This window comes from Ahaetulla prasina, chromosome 8 (assembly GCF_028640845.1).
Source record: "Ahaetulla prasina isolate Xishuangbanna chromosome 8, ASM2864084v1, whole genome shotgun sequence".
In the NCBI taxonomy this organism is placed as follows: domain Eukaryota; kingdom Metazoa; phylum Chordata; class Lepidosauria; order Squamata; family Colubridae; genus Ahaetulla; species Ahaetulla prasina.
The window spans coordinates 6,375,022-6,399,861 of NC_080546.1; the positions used below are offsets into that span (position 1 = coordinate 6,375,022).

The 24,840-nt window shown below is 42.7% G+C and overlaps 1 protein-coding gene across 2 annotated transcripts in view; it reads left to right on the plus strand.

Moving 5' to 3' along the window:
- The window catches only part of CTNNA2 (catenin alpha 2), a 698,304-nt gene that overhangs the window by 170,058 nt on the left and 503,406 nt on the right, over positions 1-24,840 (plus strand). The window contains exons 5-6 of one of the 2 annotated variants that reach the window (XM_058193039.1): positions 17,040-17,159; positions 23,176-23,442. In XM_058193039.1, the coding sequence (XP_058049022.1) occupies positions 17,040-17,159; positions 23,176-23,442 (387 nt within the window). Of the gene's footprint in view, positions 1-17,039; positions 17,160-17,371; positions 17,486-23,175; positions 23,443-24,840 lie in introns of those variants that run through there. The other variant, XM_058193037.1, reaches the window with a different exon arrangement.

Consider the following 24,840-nt stretch of genomic DNA (forward strand, 5'->3'; position numbering starts at 1 on the left):
TCTCGGCTCTTCCAGGCAGCGGGCGATCTCGCGCCCCCTTCTCCGCCACTCCCCCTTCTCCGCCTCCTCCTCCTCTTGCGTTGCCGCCTCCCATTTTCAGAATGGGAGTGAAAAAAAAAATTGGGAGTTGTTTGAAATGTCGCGGGACGTGGGACAAATTATTAAAAAGCGGGACTGTCCCGCCAAAAGCGGGACGTCTGGTCACTATACTGAAAACAGCCTAAAAAACAGGCCATTTGGGGGGCCTTTTCTGGGTTATTTTCCGGCCATTTTTTCAGGCAAAAAATGCCCCAAAATAACGGCCCTGAAAACAGCCAAAAATGGTGTAAAAATGGCCAAAAAAACCAGGCATGCGCACTGGCCAAGCTGGTCTTTGAGTTTCTTTGCTCCAGTGCACATGCGTTCTGGTTTTGGCACTCGGTGCCGAAAAGGTTCGCCATCAATGGTGTATTTTATTTTTTATTTATTTATTTATTATTCGTATTTATATACCGCCCTATCTCCCGAAGGACTCAGGGCGGTTCACAGGCAAATAAAAACACATAAATACAGAGTTAAAATAACAATTAAAAAACTTATTCTAAAAGGCCGAATGTTTAAAAACAATATAAAAAATAAAACCCATTTAAAACCCATTTAAAACCAATAAATTTAAAATCTAATCCAGTCCTGCGCAAATGAATAAGTGTGTTTTAAGCTCGTGACGGAAGGTTCGAAGGTCCGGAAGTTGACGAAGTCCTGGGGGTAGTTCGTTCCAGAGGGCGGGAGCCCCCACAGAGAAGGCCCTTCCCCTGGGCGTCGCCAGACGACACTGTCTCGCTGACGGCACCCTGAGGAGTCCCTCTCTGTGAGAGCGCACGGGTCGGTGAGAGGTATTCGGTAGCAGTAGGTGGTCCCGTAAATAGCCCGGCCCTATGCCATGGAGCGCTTTAAAGGTGGTTACCAAGACCTTGAAGCGCACCCGGAAGGCCACAGGTAGCCAGTGCAGTCTGCGCAGGAGAGGTGTCACATGGGAGCCACGGGGGGCTCCCTCTATCACCCGCGCAGCCGCATTCTGGACTAACTGCAGCCTCCGGATGCCCTTCAAGGGGAGCCCCATGTAGAGAGCATTGCAGTAATCCAGGTGAGACGTCACGAGGGCGTGAGTGACCGTGTAGGGTTTCCTGTTTGTGCAGCAGGTCGGACCTCCAAGGCCCTTCCAACTCTGTTATTCTCTTATTCTGTAAAAGTTCAGAAAAGGAGGATGAGGGGTGATGTTACTCGCACTAGCACTGATGATGTTACCTAGTTGGGGGTAACAAAACGTCTGCAAGAAAACAAAGCAAGCTCAGACAGCACCAAGGACCTCTTACGTAGGTTTCGATAACCGAAAGGCTGGAAGCAGGGAGCTGGTGAAATGGCAGGATCAGAGCAGGTAGCCCAGAAGTGTGATTGGAGAAGAAATGGGCGTTAAGTAATTATAATTACCTGCTGTCAAGAAAAGACGTCAAATAGAAAAATCGTCCGGACACAGGTTATCTTGAGATTTTACTCCGAAATTTAAAAAGAAATGTAAGCTCAAGATAGAACCACCATAGAATAATATAATATAAAAATAAGGCTAAATCGTTTCTCTCGGCTGAAGGTTGTTTTTTTAAATTTGCATTTATACCCCGCCCTTCTCCGAAGACTCAGGACGGATTACAATGTGTTAAGCAATAGTCTTCATCCATTTGTATATTATATACAAAGTCAACTTATTGCCCCCAACAATCTGGGTCCTCATTTTACCTACCTTATAAAGGCTGGAAGGCTGAGTCAACCTTGGGCCTGGTGGGGCTTGAACCTGCAGTAATTGCAGGCAGCTGCTGTTAATAACAGACTGTCTTAGCAGTCTGAGCCACAGAGGCCCAGTTAGAAGTTAGAAGGTTAGAAGTTGTTGGAAGAAATATCCATCTGGTTCAGTTCCAAGCTGGGAGAAAGACACTGGAAACATGGAGGCTGATTGGAAAAATGGTTTAATGACGAAGAAGAAGCACCAAGCACATGGGTGGTTCTGGGCAGCTGACCGCATGGAGTTGAGAGTGGGGAGTATTTATACCTTCTCTTAGGCTTTGCACTTGAGCTTCCTGTTTCTGTGCAAGAGCATGTATTCCATTGGCTATTGTAGGGGTCATAGCTGGTTCTGTAGGTTGTCTGAGCTAAGCTATGGTTATAGTTTGGAGGGTGATGCAGTGTCCTTAGGAGATTGTGCAATGTGGTGAGCTCTGCTGCTAGATGGTAGTGGATTAATCCTATTATGTCCTGAGGGGGTCATGTCTTGATCCCATCATCATAGAGCTGAAGGTCTTTTGTTTTGTAGATAGGATGGCCCAGTCTTTCTTAATGGGCACAAAATATCTGCTGGGGCTTGGGAGCTCGGGATCTGAGTTTCTGTCTCCCTTAAGATTTTTTTAAAATTTCTCTTTTCTGCCTTTTTAAACATTTCCCAAAAATATTTCATTCTTCTACAGGAGAGGGGTAGCTTCCCACAAGGTAGATGCTTTCCAGTTGCTGGACATTTCCTCCTGGTCCTTAAAGCTCACAACTTGTTTAGCATATGGCATTTCCAAGAAAATATTCTTCAACTTTTCACCTGGTCCCTCACTATCACTACTTTATTCAATACCACTAAGTGAAATATTAAAAAGTGGTGGGAAACGAGCCACAAACATTATTAGAGAAAAGCCGGTTATCTGGATTATTTTATGTACGCTGAAAGCGTATACACAAAGACAAATTCCTTGTGTGTCCAATCACACTTGGCGAATAAAACATTCTATTCTATTCTATTCTATTCTATTCTATTCTATTCTATTCTATTCTATTCTATTCTATTCTATTCTATCCTACTCTGCTCTGCTCTGCTCCACTCCACTCCACTCCACTCCATTCCATTCCATTCTATTTGTATTCTATGCTATTCTACTCTACTCTATGGACCGGGATATTTACGGGACCGCCTGCTGCCGCCAGTTACTTCCCATCGTCCGGTGCGTCCAGTGCGCTCTCACAGGGAGGGCCTCCTTAGGGTGCCTTCGGCCAACCAATGTCGGCTGGCGGCCCCCAGGGGAAGAGCGTTCTCTGTGGGGGCCCCGGCTTTGTGGAACGAGCTGCCGGTGGGACTCCGTCTCCTCCCTGATCTTCGGACCTTTAAACGCGAGCTCAAGACTTTCTTTTTCCACCAAGCGGGGCTGGCCTGATTGATTGATTTTAATATTTGGGGATTTTAGCGGGTTTCTTAACAGGGGTTTTTATCTTTTGTATTTTTACCTAATAGTTTTAAGTATACAGCAGTCTAATTAGATTTTTAATTTTGTTATGATATTTTAAATGGTTGTGGATTATTGTCGTTTTACTTGCTGTACACCGCCCTGAGTCTTCGGAGAAGGGTGGTATAAAAATGTGAATAAATAAATAAATAAATAAATAAATAAATAAATAAATATTCTACTCTACTCTACTCTACTCTACTCTACTCTACTCTACTCTACTCTACTCTACTCTATTCTATTCTATTCTATTCTATTCTATTCTATTCTATTCTATTCTATTCTATTTTTATTCAGGGACCAAGCCCGGTGAAGGGACATGGATTATATTTGCTTCAAATGAGATTTACCTTACAGTTAATTAGTAACTAATTAGGATGCGGCAGCACCTTTTCCGACTATCCTATTTTATTCTAAGGCATAAGCTTTTAACAAGGAAAAAGTGCTACCGAACTCCTGATTTTATGCCACCATGGACTAACTCAGCTCTTCTCTTACAACGTCTGCAACAAGAAGTACTTAATTGGCAATGATATGTGAAGGCTATTCCCTAATGGTATGCAAAGCATTTATGCAATGAAATTACATTAACATATTGCTGAAGCCTAGAGAGATTGAATTATCTACAGAACAAACATGTCCGTACTATTTTGAAGTAAGTTGTCCTCTGGGTAGAGTCAGTTGGTTCCATAGCTGCTTCTAGAATCTTTGGCTCTAAACAAAGGCAATGGCAAGACTTAAATGCAGGTAGTCCTCAACTTAGTGACCGTTCAAAGATACAACGGCACTGAAAAAAAGTGAGTTGGGACCGTTTTTCACCCTTACGATTGTTGCAGCATCCCCCTGGTCACGTGATCAAAATTCAGATGCGTGGCAACTGGCTCATAGTTATGACGGTCGCAGTGTCCCGGGGTCACGTGATCCCCTTTGGTGAGCTTCTGACGAGCAAAGTCAATGGGGAAGGTGGATTCACTTAACAACCATGTGACTAAATTAACAATTGGAATGATTCACTTAACAACGGTGGCATGAAAAGTCATAAAATGGGGCAAAACTTGCTTAACCAACGTTTTCCTGAGCAACATAAATTTTGGGTTCAATTGTTGAGGACTACCTGTACTGCTTCACAGTGCTTTTCCAGCCCTCTCTAAGCAGTTTACAGAGTCAGCCTCTTGCCCCCAACAATCTGGATCCTCATTTTACCCACCTCGGAAGGACGGAAAGGCTGAGTCAGCCTTGAGCCGGTTGAGAATCGAACTCCTGACAGTCGGCAGAGTGAGCCTGCAATACTGCATTCTAACCATTCCGCCTCCAGGGCTGTTAAACAGCTAACAATGCAGGTTTGTATGTTGTTCCTATCCCTTGCTACCGACCTTAACGGTAGCAACTGTGGGAGAGATCTAGTAGACAACCACTTAAGTACGAGCCAGTAGTGTACTGCAGCTGCCAAAAAAGCTATTGCAATCCTAGGCTGCATCAACAGAAAGATAGGTTCAAGATCACGTGATAGTACCGCTTTATACTGCACCGGGGAGACCCCAGTTGGAATACTGAGTCGGATTTTGGCCCCCACAATACAAAAGAGAGAGTGCAGGGAAGAACAAGAAAGAAGATAAGAGGCCTTGAGGCTAAACCATACAATGAAAGATTGAAGGAACTAGGTATGTCTAGCCCAGGGGTGTCAAACTTGATTTCATTGAGGGCCACATCAGGGTTGTGTCTGCCCTGATGGGGGCGTGGGGGCGTGGCTGAGTTGGGCGAGGCCAGGGTGGGCGTGGCCAGCTCGATATCACTCGTCAAGGCACCATTTTTGGCCTTCTGCCAGTGAAAATTGAGCTCGGGGAGGCCGTGTGTGAGCCAGATCTACAGTAGTAGCCAAAGTTGTGGAAACCTTTTGGGAAAAGTGTATTTTCTAAAACTAGCTAATAACACTACTTTTTTTTTTTGGAGTAGTACCATAAAATTATATATCAATGGAAAGATAATTTAATCAAGAATGTAACACAATAATTTTTAGGAAGGCTTTGCTATTAGAAGAGCAGTTACAGTATAAAGAAGAAAAGTAAACACGTAGAAAACACGAGATATACAAAAATGATCACCATCTCAGTTAATACTTAGTTGGGTAACCTTTAGCATGAATGACGGCCTTACAATGTCTTTCCATGGAGGGAACCAAGTCTTTTAGTTTTGCAGCGGTTATCACGTTAAACCAAGATTGAATGATGGCTTCTATTAATTGGGTTTTATTGCTGAGTTGCTTCTGACTAACAAATTTCTTTAGTTGGCTTCATAGATTTTTCCATTGGGTTACGGTCTGGGCTATTCCCAGGCCATTCCAGCAGTGGAATAGGATTCTCTTGAAACTCCAAAAAATAAATAAATAAATAAATAAATAAAAAATGGTGTTATTAGCCATCACACCTCTAAAATACACTTTTCCCAAAAGGCTTCCACAATTTTGGCCACTACTGTAAGCACCCTGCGGACTGGATATAGCCCCCGAACCTTGAGTTTGACACCCCTAGTCTAGCCTAAGAAACAGAAGGACTAGGGGTAAGACAATTACTGTTTTCTAGTACCTGAGGGGCTGTCACAAGAGAAGAGGGGTTGAACTATCTCCCCAAAGCACCTGAGGGCAGAACAAGAAGCAAGGAGTGAAAGAGCATTAGGAAGAGATCCAACTTGGAACTAAGAAGAAATTTCTGGACAGTGAGAATAATTCATCCGTGGAACGGCTTATCTCTGGTAGTTGTGGGTGCTCCATCACTGGAGGTGTTGATGGAGATTCTCAGTCATCCAGGTTGTCCCAAAAAATGCTTTTTTCAGGAGGCAACTGAAGTTTCTGGTTTATCTTTATCTGAAGAAGCTTCTTGGATGAGAAGCGAAACGTCTTCAAAGAAAAACCAGGAAGTCCAGTTGCCTCTTGAAAAGAGCACCTTTGGGGCATCCATCACTGGAGGTTTTCAAGAGGAAAGTGGACAGCCATTTGTCCAGAACGGCAAAGGAGGTCCTGCTTGAGCAGGGAGGTGGAGTAGAAGACCTCCAATGCAGGGGTGAAATGCTCCCAGTTTGGACCAGATCACGCGATCCAGTAGCGATGGGGCAGGTAGTTCGGAGAACCAGTAACAAAAATCCCTGCCCCCCCACCCACCGCCCATGCCTTGCTGTTCCTCTTCTCAGTACCTGAAGCTCTCAGTGGTGATATAGCTGCAAACGGCCTTAAATGACTGCCGCGGCACTTCAAAGGGCCGCACTACAGCTGATCAGCGCTGTAGGCGGCTAGTAGACCAGTGCCTCTATTTTTAAAGAAAGTAGACCGATGCCTCCCAAAAAAAGGCAATTTTTTATTTTTATTTTTGTCACAACAGTATACACAAACAATTGTCATAGATAAAACAACATATTTTGAAGAAAATATATATATATATGTAAAAAAAAAATATGCATCAACTATATCAATTTGATATAATGAAGCGAACAATAGGACAGGAACGGTAGGCACTTTTGTGCTCTTATGCACGCCCCTTATAGCCCTCTTAGGAATGGGGTGAGGTCAATAGTAGACAGTTTTTGGTTGAAGATTTTGAGATTTTGAGTAGAGACTATGGAGTCAGGTCATGAGTTCCAAGCATTAACAACTCTGTTACAGAAGTCATATTTTCTGCAATCAAGTTTGAAGCGGTTGACATTTAGCTTGAATCTATTTTTTGCTCTTGTAATATTGCAATTGAAGCTGAAGTAGTCTTTTATAGGAAGGATATTGCAATAGATGATTTTGTGTGTTAAACACAGGTCATGTCGAAGTCGACGGAGTTGTAAATTTTCTAATCCCAGGATTTCAAGTCTGTAGGTATAAGGTATTTTGTTGTTTTCGGAGGAGTGAAGAACTCTTCTAGTAAAATATTTCTGGACTCTTTCTATTGTATTTATGTCAGAGATGTGGTATAGGTTCTTTGGTAGACTGGTGCCTCTATTTTTAAAGAAGGTAGACCAATGCCTCCCCAAAAAAAGGCAATTAGTAGACCGGTGCCTCTATTTTTAAAGAAGGTAGACCGGTGCCTCCCAAAAAAAAGGCAATTGGTAGACTGGTGCCTCTATTTTTAAAGAAGGTAGACCGGTGCCTCCCAAAAAAAGGCAATTGGTAGACCGGTGCCTCTATTTTTAAAAAAGATAGACCGGTATGCTCTCAAGTTTTGTATACTTTATTATTTTTATTATTTATTATTATTGGCCATGCCCATTCAGTCACCTGACCACCAAGCCATGCCCACCAATTAAGCCACAGCTACAGAACCGGTAGGGAAAATGTTTAGATTTCACCCCTGCCTCCAAGGCAGTGGTGGGTTTCGATCGGTTCGCCCCGGATCGGGTAAACCGTTAGTGCCGGTGGTGGGAGGCTCCGCCCACCCACCCGCCCATCATCGCAGACGCTCTGCGTGTGTGCTCGCTCTCCCACTTTCCAAACCAGTAGCGAAGGTGAGTGGAACCCACCACTGCTCCAAGGTCCCTTCCGATCCAATTATTCTATATTCTAAGATTTGACTTCAGAAAAGCTAACAAAAACTTTGCCTAAAACCATTTTACTAAAACTGCACTTGCAGCAATTTCACAGCCATTGTTGAAAAGATACAAAATCGGTTCTCATTACCGCCATTTGGGCACAAACACGGCTTGAATGTTTGTAGAAGATGCTATAAGTTACCCGAGGGGAAATGGTAAAATTTATTCATTCATGAGCCTAACAAGCATTTTTACTCATTTATAACATCATGAGGACATAATGTACCTAAATGAATAACTGATAACTTTTCTCATCTATCACCAGCTCCTGTTTATGAGAATCTTCAGGCTGGCGTACTCTGAAATTGCGTAGCTGCAATAGAGGAAAACAATATTTTTTTTCCCCAAATAGCAAAACAAATGATACAAACAAACCGACTAAAACCTCACATTTTAACAATCAGATTATTGTGACGGTTTTATGTTAAAATTAATTTCCAAGTCCAATCCATTCTCTTTTTTTAATCTACTGTTAATTGTTCCTCAACTGAATTCTAGCTTATGATTCTCATTTCATCTGTAAACTACTTATAAACAGTAATTCACAATTATTTGATCTGTTGATTCAGTATTGCTGCAGGGGTAGAGCCGAGAGCAGATTGATTCTAAAACATTAATGCTGTTCAATTAGTTACATTCTGTAATTCCCCATGAATTACAAGCACCGTTAGTTTTCTAACATTAGCTTTAGCGCTTGAAACAGGCAGACGACTTGTAAAATCTTACAACAGCATGAGATGATGAAAAGTATTTTTTTATTGGTGTTTGCTGATCAACCCAGGAACTTTTCTGGTTAAAATTAAATCCTTAAAAAAAATAATAATAATTCTTGACTTGCTCATTATTAACTGCATCAGTCTTCCAGTTGCAAGCATGTTTTAGATATTTTCCAAATTCAATTTACCCTCATGCAACCCAATCTGTTTTGCATTCTGGTAAAATGCAATAGTAAAATACTTCCATATTTCTGTTGAAGAAATACAATTGCTTAAAGCCTTGGTACCAACTGAAAAAAAAAAAATGGAACAATTTTATGATCTTGTTCAATATTGACAGAAAAACGCAGAGCGCTAATATTTGGAGCAATATTCCCTGAGAAAACGATTGCAAATCCTAGGTCCTGTCGACAGGACCTCCTGAGAATTAGTATTGATCTATGCTGGTGTTTTAAAATATTAAACATTTTTATCTGTTGATTCAGGCTGAGAGTATCTTAAATCCCTGTATATATGTAACTGTGGCTGTTCCGTTATAAGTTTGGCTGTGGATGGTTTTCCGTGGGAAGACATTACTGTCCTGCTGTGATCCATTACCTTTCTGCTTAATTATAATTAATTGTATAATGATCAATTGGTTTGATTGTGTTGCTGCTTCTGTGGGTGCATTTTATGGTTCTTATATTGTGGATTTTAATGTTGCAAGCCACCTGGAGTAAGCTGTGCCTTGGTTAGCGTCCGTACAAATTTGTTTAATAAATAATAAAGAAATAAATTGGAAACGGATTCTTCATAGAAATTAAAAAAAACCAAAAACCTCCTTCTGTTTGCTTCTCATGCCAACTTGGGATCAGGCCTGTGTTGTGCCTTGTCCTCCCTCCTCTCCTCAGCCGGGCCCCTCCCGTCTACACCCAGGCCTGTTATCAGACTCGGAGTCTGATAATGAAGATGAACGGCCTGTCATGCCTCCAGCCACCGGCCCTGGCCCCATGCCTGGACAGGATGTCAGGAATGAACAAACAAACCTCACTCCTACAGCGTGTGAGCAGGGAGCCAGCCACGTGCTGGAATTACCGACAGCAGATCCAGCTGAAGAGAATTCACAGTGGGAGGATCCTCGCTTCTGGAGATCTGAGAGGCGATGCCAGCAGAAGGAAGGGTGGGGCAGGCCTGGATAAATGCTGAGTCATGGAGCCACACCCCACAGCCTATATAAAGGACCTGCTTTTGGCATTCCAACCTTGAGTCAAGCAAAGTCTCATCTAGTTTGCTGAAGCCACAACTTGGACTCCTGCCTGCCCTGAGAAACCTGGAAGGAATTTGGCAAAGCTGCAGAGGCTTCGTTGCCACGCTTGATACGGACTTCCTAGACCCGGTCGTCGGAGTGGGAGGGGGACACGACAGCCTGAGACAGGTTCTTACAGTATCTCCTCCCACTGAATAACTTTGGATTTCTCCCACAGATTTCAGTAGATCATTTAAATGTCTTCCAATCATCTCAGAGATGTGGTGGCTCAGTGGCTAAGACACTGAGCTTGTAGATCGACAGTTTGGGAATTCAGTGGTTCAAATCCCTTGTGCCGCGTAACCAGTTGAGCTCCTGTTACTTGTCCCAGCAGTTCGTAAAAAGTGCAAGTAGAAAAATAGGGACCACTTTTGGTAGGAAGGTAAGAATGTTCATTTCGCCTTTGACAGTCAGTCATGCCGGCCATATGACCACGGAGACGTCTTCGGACAGTGCTGGCTCTTCGGCTTTGAAACGGAGATGAGCACCGCCACCTAGAGTCAGGAACGACTAGCACATATGTGCGAGGGGAACCTTTTATCAACCATTTCATAATCACCATTTCACAAATGATTGGATTGATTTGCCAGGAATCCAGTGATCTGAGGGTTAGGATTAGGGTTAGGGTTGGTACTGCCAGGGAGGCTGTGTTTTAATGATTTCAAAAGGCATTTGGATTGAACCAGCGCAGTAAATTACTGTCTGTTTTTTTTTAAATGAACCTTTGGAAATGAACCAAGGACTTAGAATAGAATAGAATAATAACTTTACTGTCATTTCAAATGTATGGAGAAACAACACAGTCTAGTTCGGATGTACATAGTGAGAAAAATGAATCTTGTTTGTTATTATTATTATTATTATTTATTGGATTTATAAACCGCCCTTCTCCCGAAGGACTCAGGGCGGTGTACAGCCAGGATAAAAAAGAACAATATACAGTTAAAATACAATTAAAAAACTTATTATACAGTATGGCCGAAATAATTAAGAATTAAGAATCTAAAAACCCCAATTAAAACCAGAGAGAAAATTTAAAATTTAAAATTAAACAATTTAAGAAAGCCCCGCACGAACAAACAAATATGTTTTCAGTTCGCGGCGAAAAGTCCGAAGGTCAGGAATTTGACGTAAACCAGGGGGGAGTTCGTTCCAAAGAGTGGGGGCCCCCACAGAGAAGGATCTTCCTCTGGGGGCCGCCAGCCGACATTGTCTGGCGGACGGCACCCTGAGAAGGCCCTCTCTGTGCGAGCGTACGGGTCGGTGGGAGGCATGAGGTAACAGAAGGCGGTCCCGTAAGTACCCAGGTCCCAAGCCATGGAGCGCTTTAAAGGTGGTTACCAAGACCTTGAAATGCACCCGAAAGGCAACAGGAAGCCAGTGCAGTCTGCGCAGGAGAGGTGTCACATGTGAGCTACGCGTGACTCCCTCTATCACCCGTGCAGCTGCATTCTGGACCAACTGAAGCCTCCGAGTGCATCTCAAGGGGAGCCCCATGTAGAGAGCATTGCAATAATCCAGGCGGGAGGTAACCAGAGCGTGAGTGACTGTGCATAGGGCATCCCGATCAAGGAAGGGGCGCAACTGGCGCACCAGGCGAACCTGGTGGAAGGCTCTCCTGGAGACGGCCGCCAAATGATCTTCAAACGACAGCCGCATCCAGGAGAACACCCAAGCTGCGCACTCCTCCTTTGGGGCCAATAACTGCCCCAACAGTCAGCTGCGGCTGCAGCTGACTGTATCGTGCCGGCATCCACAGCCACTCCGTCTTGGAGGATTGAGCTTGAGCCTGTTCCTCCCCATCCAGACCCGCACGGCCTCCAAACACTGGGACAGCACTTGACAGCCGTTGGGGTGGCCCGGGTGAAAAGTACAGCTGAGTATCATCAGCGACAGTTGATATCTCACCCCAAAGCCACTGATGATCTCACCCAATGGCTTCATATAGATGTTGAACAGGAGGGTGAGAGAATCGACCCCTGCGGCACCCCACAAGTGAGGTGTCTCGCGGTCGACCTCTGCCCCCCTGTCAACACCGTCTGCGACCGGTCGGAGAGATAGGAGGAGAACCACCGATAAACGGTGCCTCCCACTCCCAATCCCTCCAACCGGTGCAGCAGGATACCATGGTCGATGGTATCGAAAGCCGCTGAGAGGTCTAATAGGACCAGAGCAGAGGAATAACCCCTGTCTCTGGCCCTCCAGAGATCATCCACCAACGCGACCAAAGCTGTCTCCGTGCTGTATCCGGGTCGGAAACCGGACTGGAACGGGTCTAGATAGACGGCTTCATCCAGGTACTGGGGTAGCTGCCGTGCCACAGCACTCTCTACAACCTTCGCAGTGAAGCGAAGGTTGGAGACCGGACGGTAAACCAGACGTTTACCAGACGGATGGCCTAAAGAACAAAGCTGTTACAGAATCTGGTACTCCTGCTAGAAATACTTCAAAACCCAGAGGGGAGCAACAGAAACAGACCGTGAAGTGTGTGTGTGTGTGTGGGGGGGGTCTCTAACGATGCTTTGAGCTGTAAGCGCATAGCGTTTATAAGCAGTATCCTGAATAACAGGAATTGAGCTTCTCTGCTGTCCTCACTACTCTCTGTAGGGACTTTCTATCTGAGGCACTGCTGCCACGAAACCAAACAGTGATGCAGTTTGTTGAAACTCTCTCCATCCTGCCTCTGTAAAAAGTGGCCAGGACAGAAGGAGAAAGATGCGCTCTCCTCATCCAACGCAGGAAATGCAGATGCTGGTTTGCACGCTTCACTAAGGATGATGTGAGGAGAGATCAAGGATGACATGTGACTTCTTGAAAAACATGGAGATTCATGGAAATCTTAGTGGTCACATAGTCTGGCTTATTGCTCATTGTGGGATGGAAAATTGTGACAACCATGTCCTCTTCATAATAGCAGTAGCACTTACATACCGCTTCATAGTGCTTCACAGCAGTCTCTGAGGAGTTTACAGATCTCCAGATGCATCTTGCCTCCAACAATTTGGTCCTCATTTGTCCGACCTCGAAAAGATGGAAGGCTGAGTCAACCTGGAGCCGGTCAGGATCGAACTTCTGGCAGTGGGCAGAGTTAGCCTGCAATACTGCATACAAACCACTGTGCCTCCACGGCATAATGATAGGAGGAGGCTAGCTAATTTGGAAAAATGGCAATGTGTGATCAATGAATTACCTACCCTCCATGACACAAAGATAAATCATAGTTAAATACCAATTCCCCAGGAATTCTACTGGGTGCAGTCGTGTCTTAACAAATTATTTTGTTTTTCAGCATCATTGATGTTATTATTTGCTAGTGAATCTTGGAGAAATCTCGGGGCAAGATGCATCAAAATGAAGGAAGTAAAATGTTCTCATCTTTAAAAAAAAATGGGGAAATGGAAAATCCAGGGAGTTTTGGGCCTTGTTGTCATTGCTATCTGGAAACATTCCTGAATAATTTGCAAAGCGATAGCCGTAAGCACCAAGAAAACAACAGGTTAAATAGCATCTGATTTGCCAAGACATCATGGCAGGCTAAATTCCTTCCTTCCTTCCTTCCTTCCTTCCTTCCTTCCTTCCTTCCTTCCTTCCTTCCTTCCCTCTTCCCTATTTATTTATTTATTTTCCCTTCCTCCCTTCCCTTCCTTGTATACTTATTTTTTCCTTCCTCCCTCGGTTATTTATTTTTCCTTCCTCCTTCCTTCCCTCCCTTGTTTACTTATTTTTTCCTTCCTCCCTCCCTCCCTCCCTCCCTCCCTCCCTTTCCCTGGCAAGATCCTGTTTAATGTAGTGGTTAAGGCGCCAGGCTAGCAACCAGGAGATTGTGAGTTCTAGTCCTGCCATAGGCATGAGGCCATCTGGGTGACTTTGGACCCATGAGTCCCTCTCAGCTCCAGGAAGAAGGCAGTGCCAAACCCTTCCCTGAAAATATTGCCTAACAAGCTGCAAGGACCCATCCAGGAAGATGCCAGGAGTCAGCAAGTGACTGAAATCTATCCATCTCTCTGATTGTGGGAATCGTGTACCATAGACCAATTTCATGACTATTGTCGCTTACTGTTCCATATCACACACAAACAATCAATGTTTGAAGTTGAGTTGAACTCATTTCTTGTTGCGTAGATGCCATTGGTTTGACAGGCTCTTCTTCATGATCTTCAGCTGCCCTCTCTAGACTACAGTCATGGTGCTTCCATCCCAGTACTAACCAATACTAAGCTAAATACTAAATACTAATACTAAACAACTGTCTTGTTTCCCTGTGTCTTATAATATATGTGGGTATATGCATAATTTTGGGTATACTGTGGGTATATGCATAATTTTTTATTTATTTTGTCATGTTCATGTCCTGTATATTGGAGGTGGTGACCCTTCGAGAGCTGCATGCAATGAAATACCATTTTTAATGTATGCCGATTAGTGTACACTCAAAGTGACAATAGTTATTCTAAGTTCTGATGGAGAAAAAAAGATGACAAAGGTGTAAAATATATTAAATAAATAAAACTAGATAGAAAGGGACGATAAAGACAATAAAAGAGAGGAAAAAAGGGGAATAGATAAAACAGAAAGTAGGTGGAACGAAACTGACGTAAAAAGAAAACACATATTATGTGTTTAGGTTGTGTTATGTATGTTTGTGTTTTGTTGTGTTGTAATAAAATCAACAAAAAATTTAAAAAACGTTATTTTAAGTTCTAACCAAATCTAACACTGTTTAGATTTAGGGGTTCAGTAAGGAGATTCAACTTTTATTCCTTTTCTATTATGGGTTTGTGGATCTTTAAATGGGAGCCCAGAATAATGTTATTTCAGATCAGAGGTCTTCAAACTTAGCAGCTTTAAGACTTGTGGACTTCAACTCCCAGAATTCTCCACTTCTTCCTCTGGATCAGAGGTCTTCAAACTTGGGGTTTGAAGCTCTGCTGGCTGGAGAATTCTGGGAGTTGAAGTCCACAAGTCTTAAAACTGCTAAGTTTGAGGATCCCTGTTTTAGACCGTCTTCTTATAGAAACAGGGCACCCAGGACCCTGGGCTCTCAAAATATTTTATCTTCAACTTTCATTGCAATGCATTTGTGTTAATTTACGAAATGGAGACGAGCCCCTGTTCCTTCCACGCTCGGCAATGTTTCCCTCTCAGATTGCAAACAGATTACAATTGGCATTTTAATTGCTGTCCTATTGCCAGCTTTTGTGTAATCCGCCCTGCGATATAGTTTGTTGTGACAGTTAATCATTACTTTTTTTTAATATATTAATAATATCAGAGTTCCTTTTCTTTCGAAACGGAAGCTTGGGTAGGTAGTTTTGCCTGCCTGTCATTTAACATCTTTTTTTAGGGAGAAAATATATTTGAAGCAAGGGGTGAAAACACACATGCCAAAATTAAAGGTTAATAATAGTTTGTATTTTCCTGCGGGTACTTTATTTTGAGCTGCTTCAGTTGTCGTTTCCATTGCTAGAAATGGATAGGAAACCATTGCATAGCTGAGGTAGCTTGTCTTGCTTACTTGTCTTTGCAATGTCCATATTATAAAAAACATATAACTTGAATATACTTTGTGGTACGGACTCCTGCTGATACTTCAAAGAACTATAAAAAAAACTTAATTTATTTTTCACATGGAAACCACCTGATATATCTACTACTGTCGTTCGTATGAATAAAAGAGAGAGTATTGGAATTCATTTGCAGTCTCCCAGTGTTTGAGATAGTGATTTCTCACTATTGCTTTGCAATGAATGGTTAGAATAAGCATAAGTATGACAGAGTTGGAAGGGACCTCGGAGGTCTTCTAGTCCAACCCCCTGCTCAGGCAGGAAACTCTCTACCATTCTAAAGTTTGCCTAAAAACTGTTACACGAAAGGTTGTAAAATGGGGCAAAGCTCACTTAACAACCATGTCTCGCATGGCAATAGAAATTTGGGGCTCCATTGTAAGTCAAGGACTACCTGTCCTTGTCCTAGATTTTGTGTCATTTTTAGTAACAGACCCACTTTGGTGGTGCAGTGGTTAGAATGCTAATTCTGCTGACTGCTGACTGCCAGCAGTTTGGCAGTTCGATCCTGACTAGCTCAAGGTTAACTCAGCCTTTCGTCCAGGAGTGAAATGTAAAATTTGTGACTACCGGTTCTGTGGGCGTGGCTTGGTGGTTGTGAGTAATGTGACTGGGTGGGCGTGGCCAACTTTTTTTTTTTACTTTTAAAAGCATTTTTTTTCTACAACCTCTTTTGCCGAAGAGCTTGTAGAAAACATACTTTTAAAGGGTTCTGACGATCCCAGCTGAGTTGCCTGATCGCCAGAACCTTTTAAAAGCATTTTTTAACAACCTCTTCAGCCAAAGAGGCTGTAAAAAAATGCTTTTAAAAGGTTCTGGCGATCAGGTAACTCAGCTGGGATCGCCAGAGGAGCCTTTTCAAAGCTTTTTTTTTTAACAACCTCTTCAGCCGAACAGGTTGTAGAAAAAATGTTTTTAAAGGGTTCGGACGATCCCAGCTGAACTGCACGATCATCAGAGGCATTTTTTTTATTTTAAAAGCATTTTTTCGGCCGAAGAAAAATGCTTTTAAAAGTTTTTTTTTTAAAAAAAAGCTCTGATGATTGCGCAGTTTAGCGGTGGGGTGGGGCAGGGATTTTTGCTACTGTTTCTCCCAACCACCCACCTCCATCACTACCGGATCGGGCAATCTGATCCGAACCGGCAGCATTTCACCCCTGCTTTCACCCTTCTGAAGTTGGTAAAATGAGGACTCAGATTGTTGGGGGCAATAGGCTGACTGTGTATACTGCTTAGAGAGGGCTGAAAAGCACTATGTAAGTCAAACGCTATTGTGAGTTTGATATAGGTACCAAAGATACATGGAGATACTGAAAATTATAAAGCATACAATGGAATTGCATGTTGGGAATATCCATAGCGTAATTCTATGATGATCGTATCTGCCCTGAAAGATATACCCCAGTCTTCTGAAGCTGCCTTGTAATGCAGTGAAGATTTGAATGTGAGCTGGGGGTTGGACTAGATGACCTCTAAGGTCCCTTCCAACTCTGTTACTGTTGTTATTATTATTATTATTATTATTATTATTATTATTATTATTATTATTATTATTATTATTATTATTATTATTATTATAAAATCGTAGACTGAACTCTCAACTTTCTATCTTCCTCTCCAGGTAGAGGAAGCGCTAGAAGCCGTGAAGAATGCCACCAACGAACAAGACCTTGCAAACCGCTTCAAAGAATTTGGAAAGGAGATGGTGAAGCTTAACTACGTAGCTGCTAGAAGACAACAGGTGGGCGTACAGAAAGGGGCATTCTACATAACCTGTAGAATGACTCAGGGTTTCCTCAGTTCCCCCAGACATTTGGGTATGCGCTTAAAGCAGCCCTGTTGGTTTTTTTAATTATTATTATTATTATTATTATTATTATTATTATTAGTATTATTATTATTATAAAATCGTAGACTGAACTCTCAACTTTCTATCTTCCTCTCCAGGTAGAGGAAGCGCTAGAAGCCGTGAAGAATGCCACCAACGAACAAGACCTTGCAAACCGCTTCAAAGAATTTGGAAAGGAGATGGTGAAGCTTAACTACGTAGCTGCTAGAAGACAACAGGTGGGCGTACAGAAAGGGGCATTCTACATAACCTGTAGAATGACTCAGGGTTTCCTCAGTTCCCCCAGACATTTGGGTATGCGCTTAAAGCAGCCCTGTTGGTTTTTTTAATTATTATTATTATTATTATTATTATTAGTATTATTATTATTAGTATTATTATTATTATTATTATTATTATTATTATTATTATTATTAGTAGTAGTAGTAGTAGTAGTAGTAGTAGTAGTAGTAGTAGTTGTTTTATTTACCCAGGGGACGATGGGTATTTTTGGGTTGTTTTAATTGTGGATCTTTGTAGGCTGCCCAGAATCTCTGTTGTGAGATTGGATCAATACAAAGTCAAGAGTGTGTTGCAAAAATCAAAAATCAAATCCAGAAAGCACACACAGGCGGACTGATGCAGTAGGATTATGAAGGGTTTGTGAAGGGTTAACATTTTGTTGTTCGTCATGTATGCATTTTGGAATGTGGGTAGCGCTCTTATCTTGGATGGCAAACCTCATTTAAGCAGCGTTCCCAGCATATACAAGAATACAGGATGAAACAAAGTTGTAGCCCTGAAACACTGTTGCATTTGCTTTCTAGCATAAACACATATTCACACGAAAAGCCAATGATGTAATTACTAACCAATTATTGTGCCTTGGAGATTAATTAACCAATAATGAAGAAACACGTATGTTAGGTGAGAAATGAGAAACTGAGAAACTATATAAGCTTTGTCTGATGTTCAATAAAGTGCTGTTGATTCTGGACATTGTGTGCTATAAAGTCTGATCAATCATCTTCAGCCTTCGGGCCTTCGCAACAGGATTCGTTAACTTCTTTATATACATAATAATGCATGAAGATAAATGTACAATACCAATGTAGATTCTTCTTCAATGTAGTAGCAATTACAAGCAAAACATAAGGCAGGAGAGAACTGTTAGTTTCATTTCAGCAGAACAGACTAATTTCAGTTTCTCTGCACAGACTCAGAAGCTGCAGACTAAGACATGCCCTGGCTCCAGTCTGTCTCAACTCCCAAACAGCCCTCATTGGCTGACTTAGTTGCTATGCCTATACATTGGCTGACCTTGTTATCATGTCTTATTCCAGTTGATGAATATACTCTGACATATAAAACAGACAGACAGACAGACAAAAAGATAGATAGATAGATAGATAGATAGATAGATAGATAGATAGATAGATAGATAGATAGACAGACAGACAGACAGACAGACAGACAGATAGATAGGAGAAGGGAGGGGAGGGTTGAGGAGAGGAGAGGAGAGGAGAGAAACAGACAGACAGATAGTATCGTTTAGAAAGACTACTGGTGTGTGATAGAGATCTAAACAGCTTATCCTCTCCATTGGTGACTCTATTGAATCTTCATACTCCTGATTATTGAAATGGAGACGTCCCAGGAGAGCAGATGCATCTTAACTACTGGACAGAACTCTCTCATCGGGTTCTTAACTCTGAAACTCAATTGCAGTAGGGGACATGAAGGCCATCTACCTTCACTCAATGGAAAGGTTGCAAGATTCACAAACATTTCCTTGTGATCCTATTATGTAGGATCTCTTAAAGTACATCTCTTAAAACTTCTGGGTGCTGGAAGGAACTAACAGACAGATCAGTACAATCTCTGTTTGATAGTCAGCTGTGAAAGAGCCACTTTGGTGTAGTGGTGAAGGTGCTGACTCAGAAACTAGGAGACTGCGAGTTCTAGTCCTGCCTTAGGCACGAAAGCCAGCTGGGTGACCTTGGGCCAATCACACTCTCTCAGCCCAGTTCACCTCGCAGGATTGTTGTTGTGTGGAAAATAAGGAGAAGCAGGGGTGGGATCCAGCAGGTTCTGACAGGTTCTGGAGAACCGGTAGCGGAAATTTTGAGTAGTTTGGAGAACCTATAGTGGAAATTTTGAATAGTTTGGAGAACCGGTAGTAAAAATTTTGAGTAGTTCTGAGAACTGGTAGCAGAAATTTTGAGTGGTTTGGAGAACTGGCAAATACCACCTCTGGCTGTCCCCAGAGTGGGGCGGGAATGGAGATTTTGCAATATCCTTCCCCCAGGAGTGGGGAGGGAATGGGGATTTTGTAGTATCCTTACCCTGCCACTCCCACCACACCACGCCCACCAAGCCACGCCCACAGAACCGATAGTAAAAAAAATTGGATTTCACCACTGAGGAGAAGGAATATTAGTTATGTCTGTTGCCTGAGTTATAACTCAGTCTCCTGCTTTTTAACTTGGGGGCTTAATCATTAGACCAATCTGGCTTTTGTTATAACATAATGACCCCTCCCCCCCAAAAAAGGCACAATAAAATATATCTTGAAGTAGTGATCCATGAGAGAGTCAAGATAAATGATTCTTGAGCCATTTTTTCTTGCTGTACATTCCTTAAGATTTGGAACTCAATTAACTCACCTTCCTTATTACTTATCTTTTTCATTCCAGGTGGTACGTATACCTTTGCTTTTCGCGATATTTGTTTTGAGCATCTTTACTCACCTTTTTAGGTCTGGTTCATCCATGATGGATGGAGAAGTTTGGAAGGGCTTGGAGGCTCCCTTGTACTTATGGATAACAATTGGCTTCTTTGCCGAGGCACTGATTTATAGATATTAACACAACATAACATAACATAACATAACATAACATAACATAACATAACATAACATAACATAACATAACATAACAACAGAGTTGGAAGGGACCTTGGAGGTCTTCTAGTCCAACCCCCTGACCAGGCAGGAAACACTATACCACTTCAGACAAATGGCTATCCAACATTTTCTTAAAAATTTCCAGTGTTGGAGCATTCACAGCTTCTGCAGGCAAGTTTATTTATTTATTTATTTATTTATTTTGTCACAACAATATATGTAGGTATCATACAAAAAGATTATATAGCATATAAACACATATATGAGTAAATATTAGGAGGTATAAGCATATATATATATAGGAAGAAGAAAAGAAAAACAATAGGACAGGAACGGTAGGCACGTTTGTGCTCTTATGCACGCCCCTTATGGTCCTCTTAGGAATGGGGTGAGGTCAATAGTAGAAAGTTTTTGGTTAAAGCTTTTAGGATTATGGGAAGAGACCACAGAGTCAGGTAAAGTATTCCAAGCACTGATGATTCTGTTACAGAAGTCATATTTTCTGCAATCTAGATTAAAGCGGTTGACATTAAGTTTAAATCTATTGGTTGCTCTTGTATTATTGCAATTAAAGCTGAAGTAGTCTTTAACAGGAAGGACATTACAATAGATGATTCTGTGAGTTAAACTTAGGTCTTGTCGGAGGCGACGGAGTTCCAAGCTTTCTAAGCCTAGGATTTCAAGTCTGGTGGGGTAAGGTATTTTGTTGTTTTCAGAGGAATGGAGAACTCTTCTTGTAAAATATTTCTGGACACGTTCAATTGTATTGATGTCAGAGATATGGTGAGGGTTCCAAACAGGTGAGCTGTATTCTAGAATTGGTCTAGCAAATGTTTTATATGCTCTGGTTAGTAGTGTGGTGTTTTTGGAAAAGAAGCTACGCAAGATTAGGTTTACAACTCTTAGAGCTTTTTTTGCTATGTAGTTGCAGTGGGCTTTGGCACTTAGATCATTTCACATGAAAACTCCAAGGTCTTTAACGGGATGGAGGTCGTCAGTAAGGTAATGTCCATCTAGTATGTACTTAGTGTTTGGGTTCTCTTTTCCTATATGTAAGACTGAGCATTTGCTGGTTGAGATTTGGAGTTGCGAAGTTTTAGACCAAGCGGTTAGATGATCAAGGTCTTTTTGAATGATAGATGTATTATCAGTGGTGTTAAATAGTTTGACATCGTCAGCAAAGAGAACACAATTACTTGAGATATGGTCACAAAGATCATTAATGTATAGTATGAAGAGTGTTGGTCCAAGGACGCTACCTTGAGGAACGCCACTCTTGACAGGAACAGGATTTGATAGAGCATTGCCAATTTTGACCACTTGTTGTCTGTTAGACAGAAAAGCAGATATCCATTTGTGAAGGGGTCCTGAGATGCCATAGGATGTTAGTTGTTCCACTTATTGATAGTTCTGTCAGAAAATTTCTCCTTAGTTCTAAGTTGCTCCTCTCCTTGATTAGTTTCCACCCATTGCTTCTTGTTCTACCCTCAGGTGCTTTGGAGAACAGCCCGACTCCCTCTTCTTTGTGGCAGCCCCTGAGATATTGGAACACAGCTATCATGTCTCCCCTAGTCCTTCTTTTTGTTAAACTAGACACACCCAGTTCCTGCAACCGTTCTTCATATGTTTTATCCTCCAGTCCCCTAATCATCTTTGTTGCTCTTCTCTGCACTCTTTCTAGAATCTCAACATCTTTTTTACATCGTAGCGACCAAAACTGGATGCAATATTCCAAGTGTGGCCTTACCAAGGCATTATAAAGTGGTATTATATAGACTCTGTGTGTGATTATTTTTCATTTTCTAGAATTCTGGAATTCTTTATGTGATTGGACACACAAAGAATTTGCCTTCAGTGCATAAGCTCTTGGTGTACATAAAGAATTACATTCATCATGAATCATAAGATACAGCACTTAGTGATAGTCATAGGATACTAAATAAGCAATCAACATAAATCATACTAGGAAACTAAATAAAACAATATAAATCATAAAGATACAAGCAGCAAAGTTATAGTCATTAAGTGTCAGTTTTGGAAGCCATATTAGGCCGGAAGCTTCCGTGCTGCCACTTTACTCAAGTGTGGGAAAATAGGAGGGGGGGATTTAGTAAAGGGGTTGTCTTTAGACATAATAGCATTCTTCCTGTCAGTCAAGGTCAGGCCGATCCTGCATCTGGAGAAGGAGTAGCCGGAGTGCTGTCTTGGGATGGGACAGTTGGTGATTGGAGCACGTGATCGACTGCGGAGTGAGGGGATGGTTTTGGGGTTTTTGATTTACTGAGGGAAAATCCGGACCTCTCAGATTCGGGTTTTCCCGGATATGCCAGTTTACCTATTCTAGTAAATAGAATAGAATAGAATAGAATAGAATTTTTTATTGGCCAACATAATAGACATAATAGCATTCTTCCTGTTGGTCAAGGTCAGGCCGATCCTGCATCTGGAGAAGGAGTGGTCGGAGCGCTGTCTTGAGATGGGACGGTTGGTGATTGGAGCACGTGATCGACTGAAGAGTGAGGGGATGGTTTTGGGGGTTTTGATCTACTGAGGGAAAACCCGGACCTCTCAGATTCGGGTTTTCCCAGATATGCCAGTCTACCTATCCTAGTAAACAGAACTTTGAAAGATGCTTGCTTTGGAGTTTTTATTCGGAGTTGGGGGGTTTTCTGGAACGCTGACAATAAGTAGTAAAGGAGTTAGGTACTAAGAAGGATGAGAAGAAGAATAGTAATACAGACTTAATAGTTAATTTGACAGTCTTGAGGGAATTATTTGTTTAGCAGAGTGATGGCGTTCAGGAAAAAACTGTTCTTGTGTCTAGTTGTTCTGGTGTGCAGTGCTCTATAGCGTCGTTTTGAGGGTAGGAGTTGAAACAGTTTATGTCCAGGATGCGAGGGGTCTGTAAATATTTTCACGGCCCTCTTTTTGACTCATACAGTATACAGGTCCTCCATGGAAGGCAGGTTGCTAGCCACTGTTGTTGTTGTTTTCATTATTTTTTGTTGTTGTCGTTTCAAACAGGAGCTAAAGGATCCCCACTGTAGAGATGAAATGGCTGCGGCTCGTGGTGCCTTGAAGAAAAACGCAACCATGCTCTACACTGCTTCACAAGCTTTCCTCCGCCACCCGGACGTCGCAGCCACCAGAGCCAACAGGGATTATGTCTTCAAACAAGTCCAGGAAGCCATTGCTGGAATTTCCAACGCAGCTCAGGCCACCTCGCCCACCGACGAGAACAAGGGCCACACTGGGATTGGGGAGCTTGCTGCAGCCCTGAATGAGTTCGATGTAAGTGTGACTTTCAATGGAAGAGAACGTTTGTAGCTCACGGTTGAACTGCGCGGGGTCCTTGGTGCGCGCTCTGAGCTTTTGCTACAGACGTTTCATTACCAAACTAGGTGACATCGTCGGAGTTTAGTAGGGAGTGAAGTTTGCTCTCTGTTTAGAGGGTTTCTCCTGTCAGCGTGGGTGAGAATGTTTGTGTTGGTTCCTTGACTGGGATATGCCTTTGGAGATTCTCAATCCTCCAGGTCAGGGGTCCCCAACCTTTCGGACCTCAGGGACCACTAGATTCATAATTTTAAATCCCGTGGACCACTAATATGATCTGCTTAATGACCGGCTGGGTGGGTGTGGTTAGGTAGTCATATGACTGGGTGGCCACGACCAACTTGATGTCACTCAAGTCGAGGGGCACCTCACCATCCTCTACTCACCCCTCCCCTCCTACCCACTCCCCCCCTGCCTGCCTGGGCTCCTTAGGGCCCCAACTGGAAGCAGTTGTTGGAGCTAAGCAGCCACCACGAAAAAGAGTTGGCAAAACAGCTCAGTTCAAATTGGATCAGACCAAGAAGGAGGCTCAGCAGAAGTACCTCACTGAGGACTAGGAGCATAGGATTTCCAAGCAGAGGGAAGACCTGCAGGAGTGTCAGGCCAGGTACCGGTGCCTGGAGGCTCAGCGGGCTGAGATGGTCAGCCAGTTCCAGGCCATGATGCAGTCCCACTAGAACGAGGCCTTCTGGCTCTTTGCCACCAGCAGCACTTCCCTCCAGCCTTCGCCCAAAGCCCCACACCAGGAGGCTGAAGTGGACCCCAACCCACACAAAAAGACCCTGAAGGGGGAGACTCTCTGCAGCAACACAAGCGTTCATTGCACGTATCCAGTCCAGGGGCCGTAGTTTGAGGACCCCGGATTTAGTGCAATATAAAAAATGCAAATAACTTTTCTGGGGACCACCAAAATTTTCTCACGGACCACCAGTGGTTCACGGGCCACCAGTTGATGACCTCTACTCCAGGTCATGGTTGCCCCAAAGGTGCTTTTTTCAAGAGGCAACTGGACTTTCTGGTTTTTCTCTGAAGACGTTTCGCTTCTCATCCAAGAAGCTTCTTCAGCTCTTGATTGGGATATTGCTTTCTGTGTGATTGTTTGTCTGAATTGGTAGTTCTAGAGATAGTAGTTCTAGAGTTGGAACTTTCAACTCAGTTTGTCTAGAGTTGGGACCACCAACACAAACAATTAAACAGTAAACAACCTAATCAAGGAATCACCAAGAAGAACACAATATTCCCACCAACCCCAAACTGAGAGTAAACCCCAAACTCCCTTTTAAAACTGATGATGTTACCTAGTTGGGTCATAAAATGTCTGCAAGGAAACAACCGAGATCAGAGACCACCAAGGAC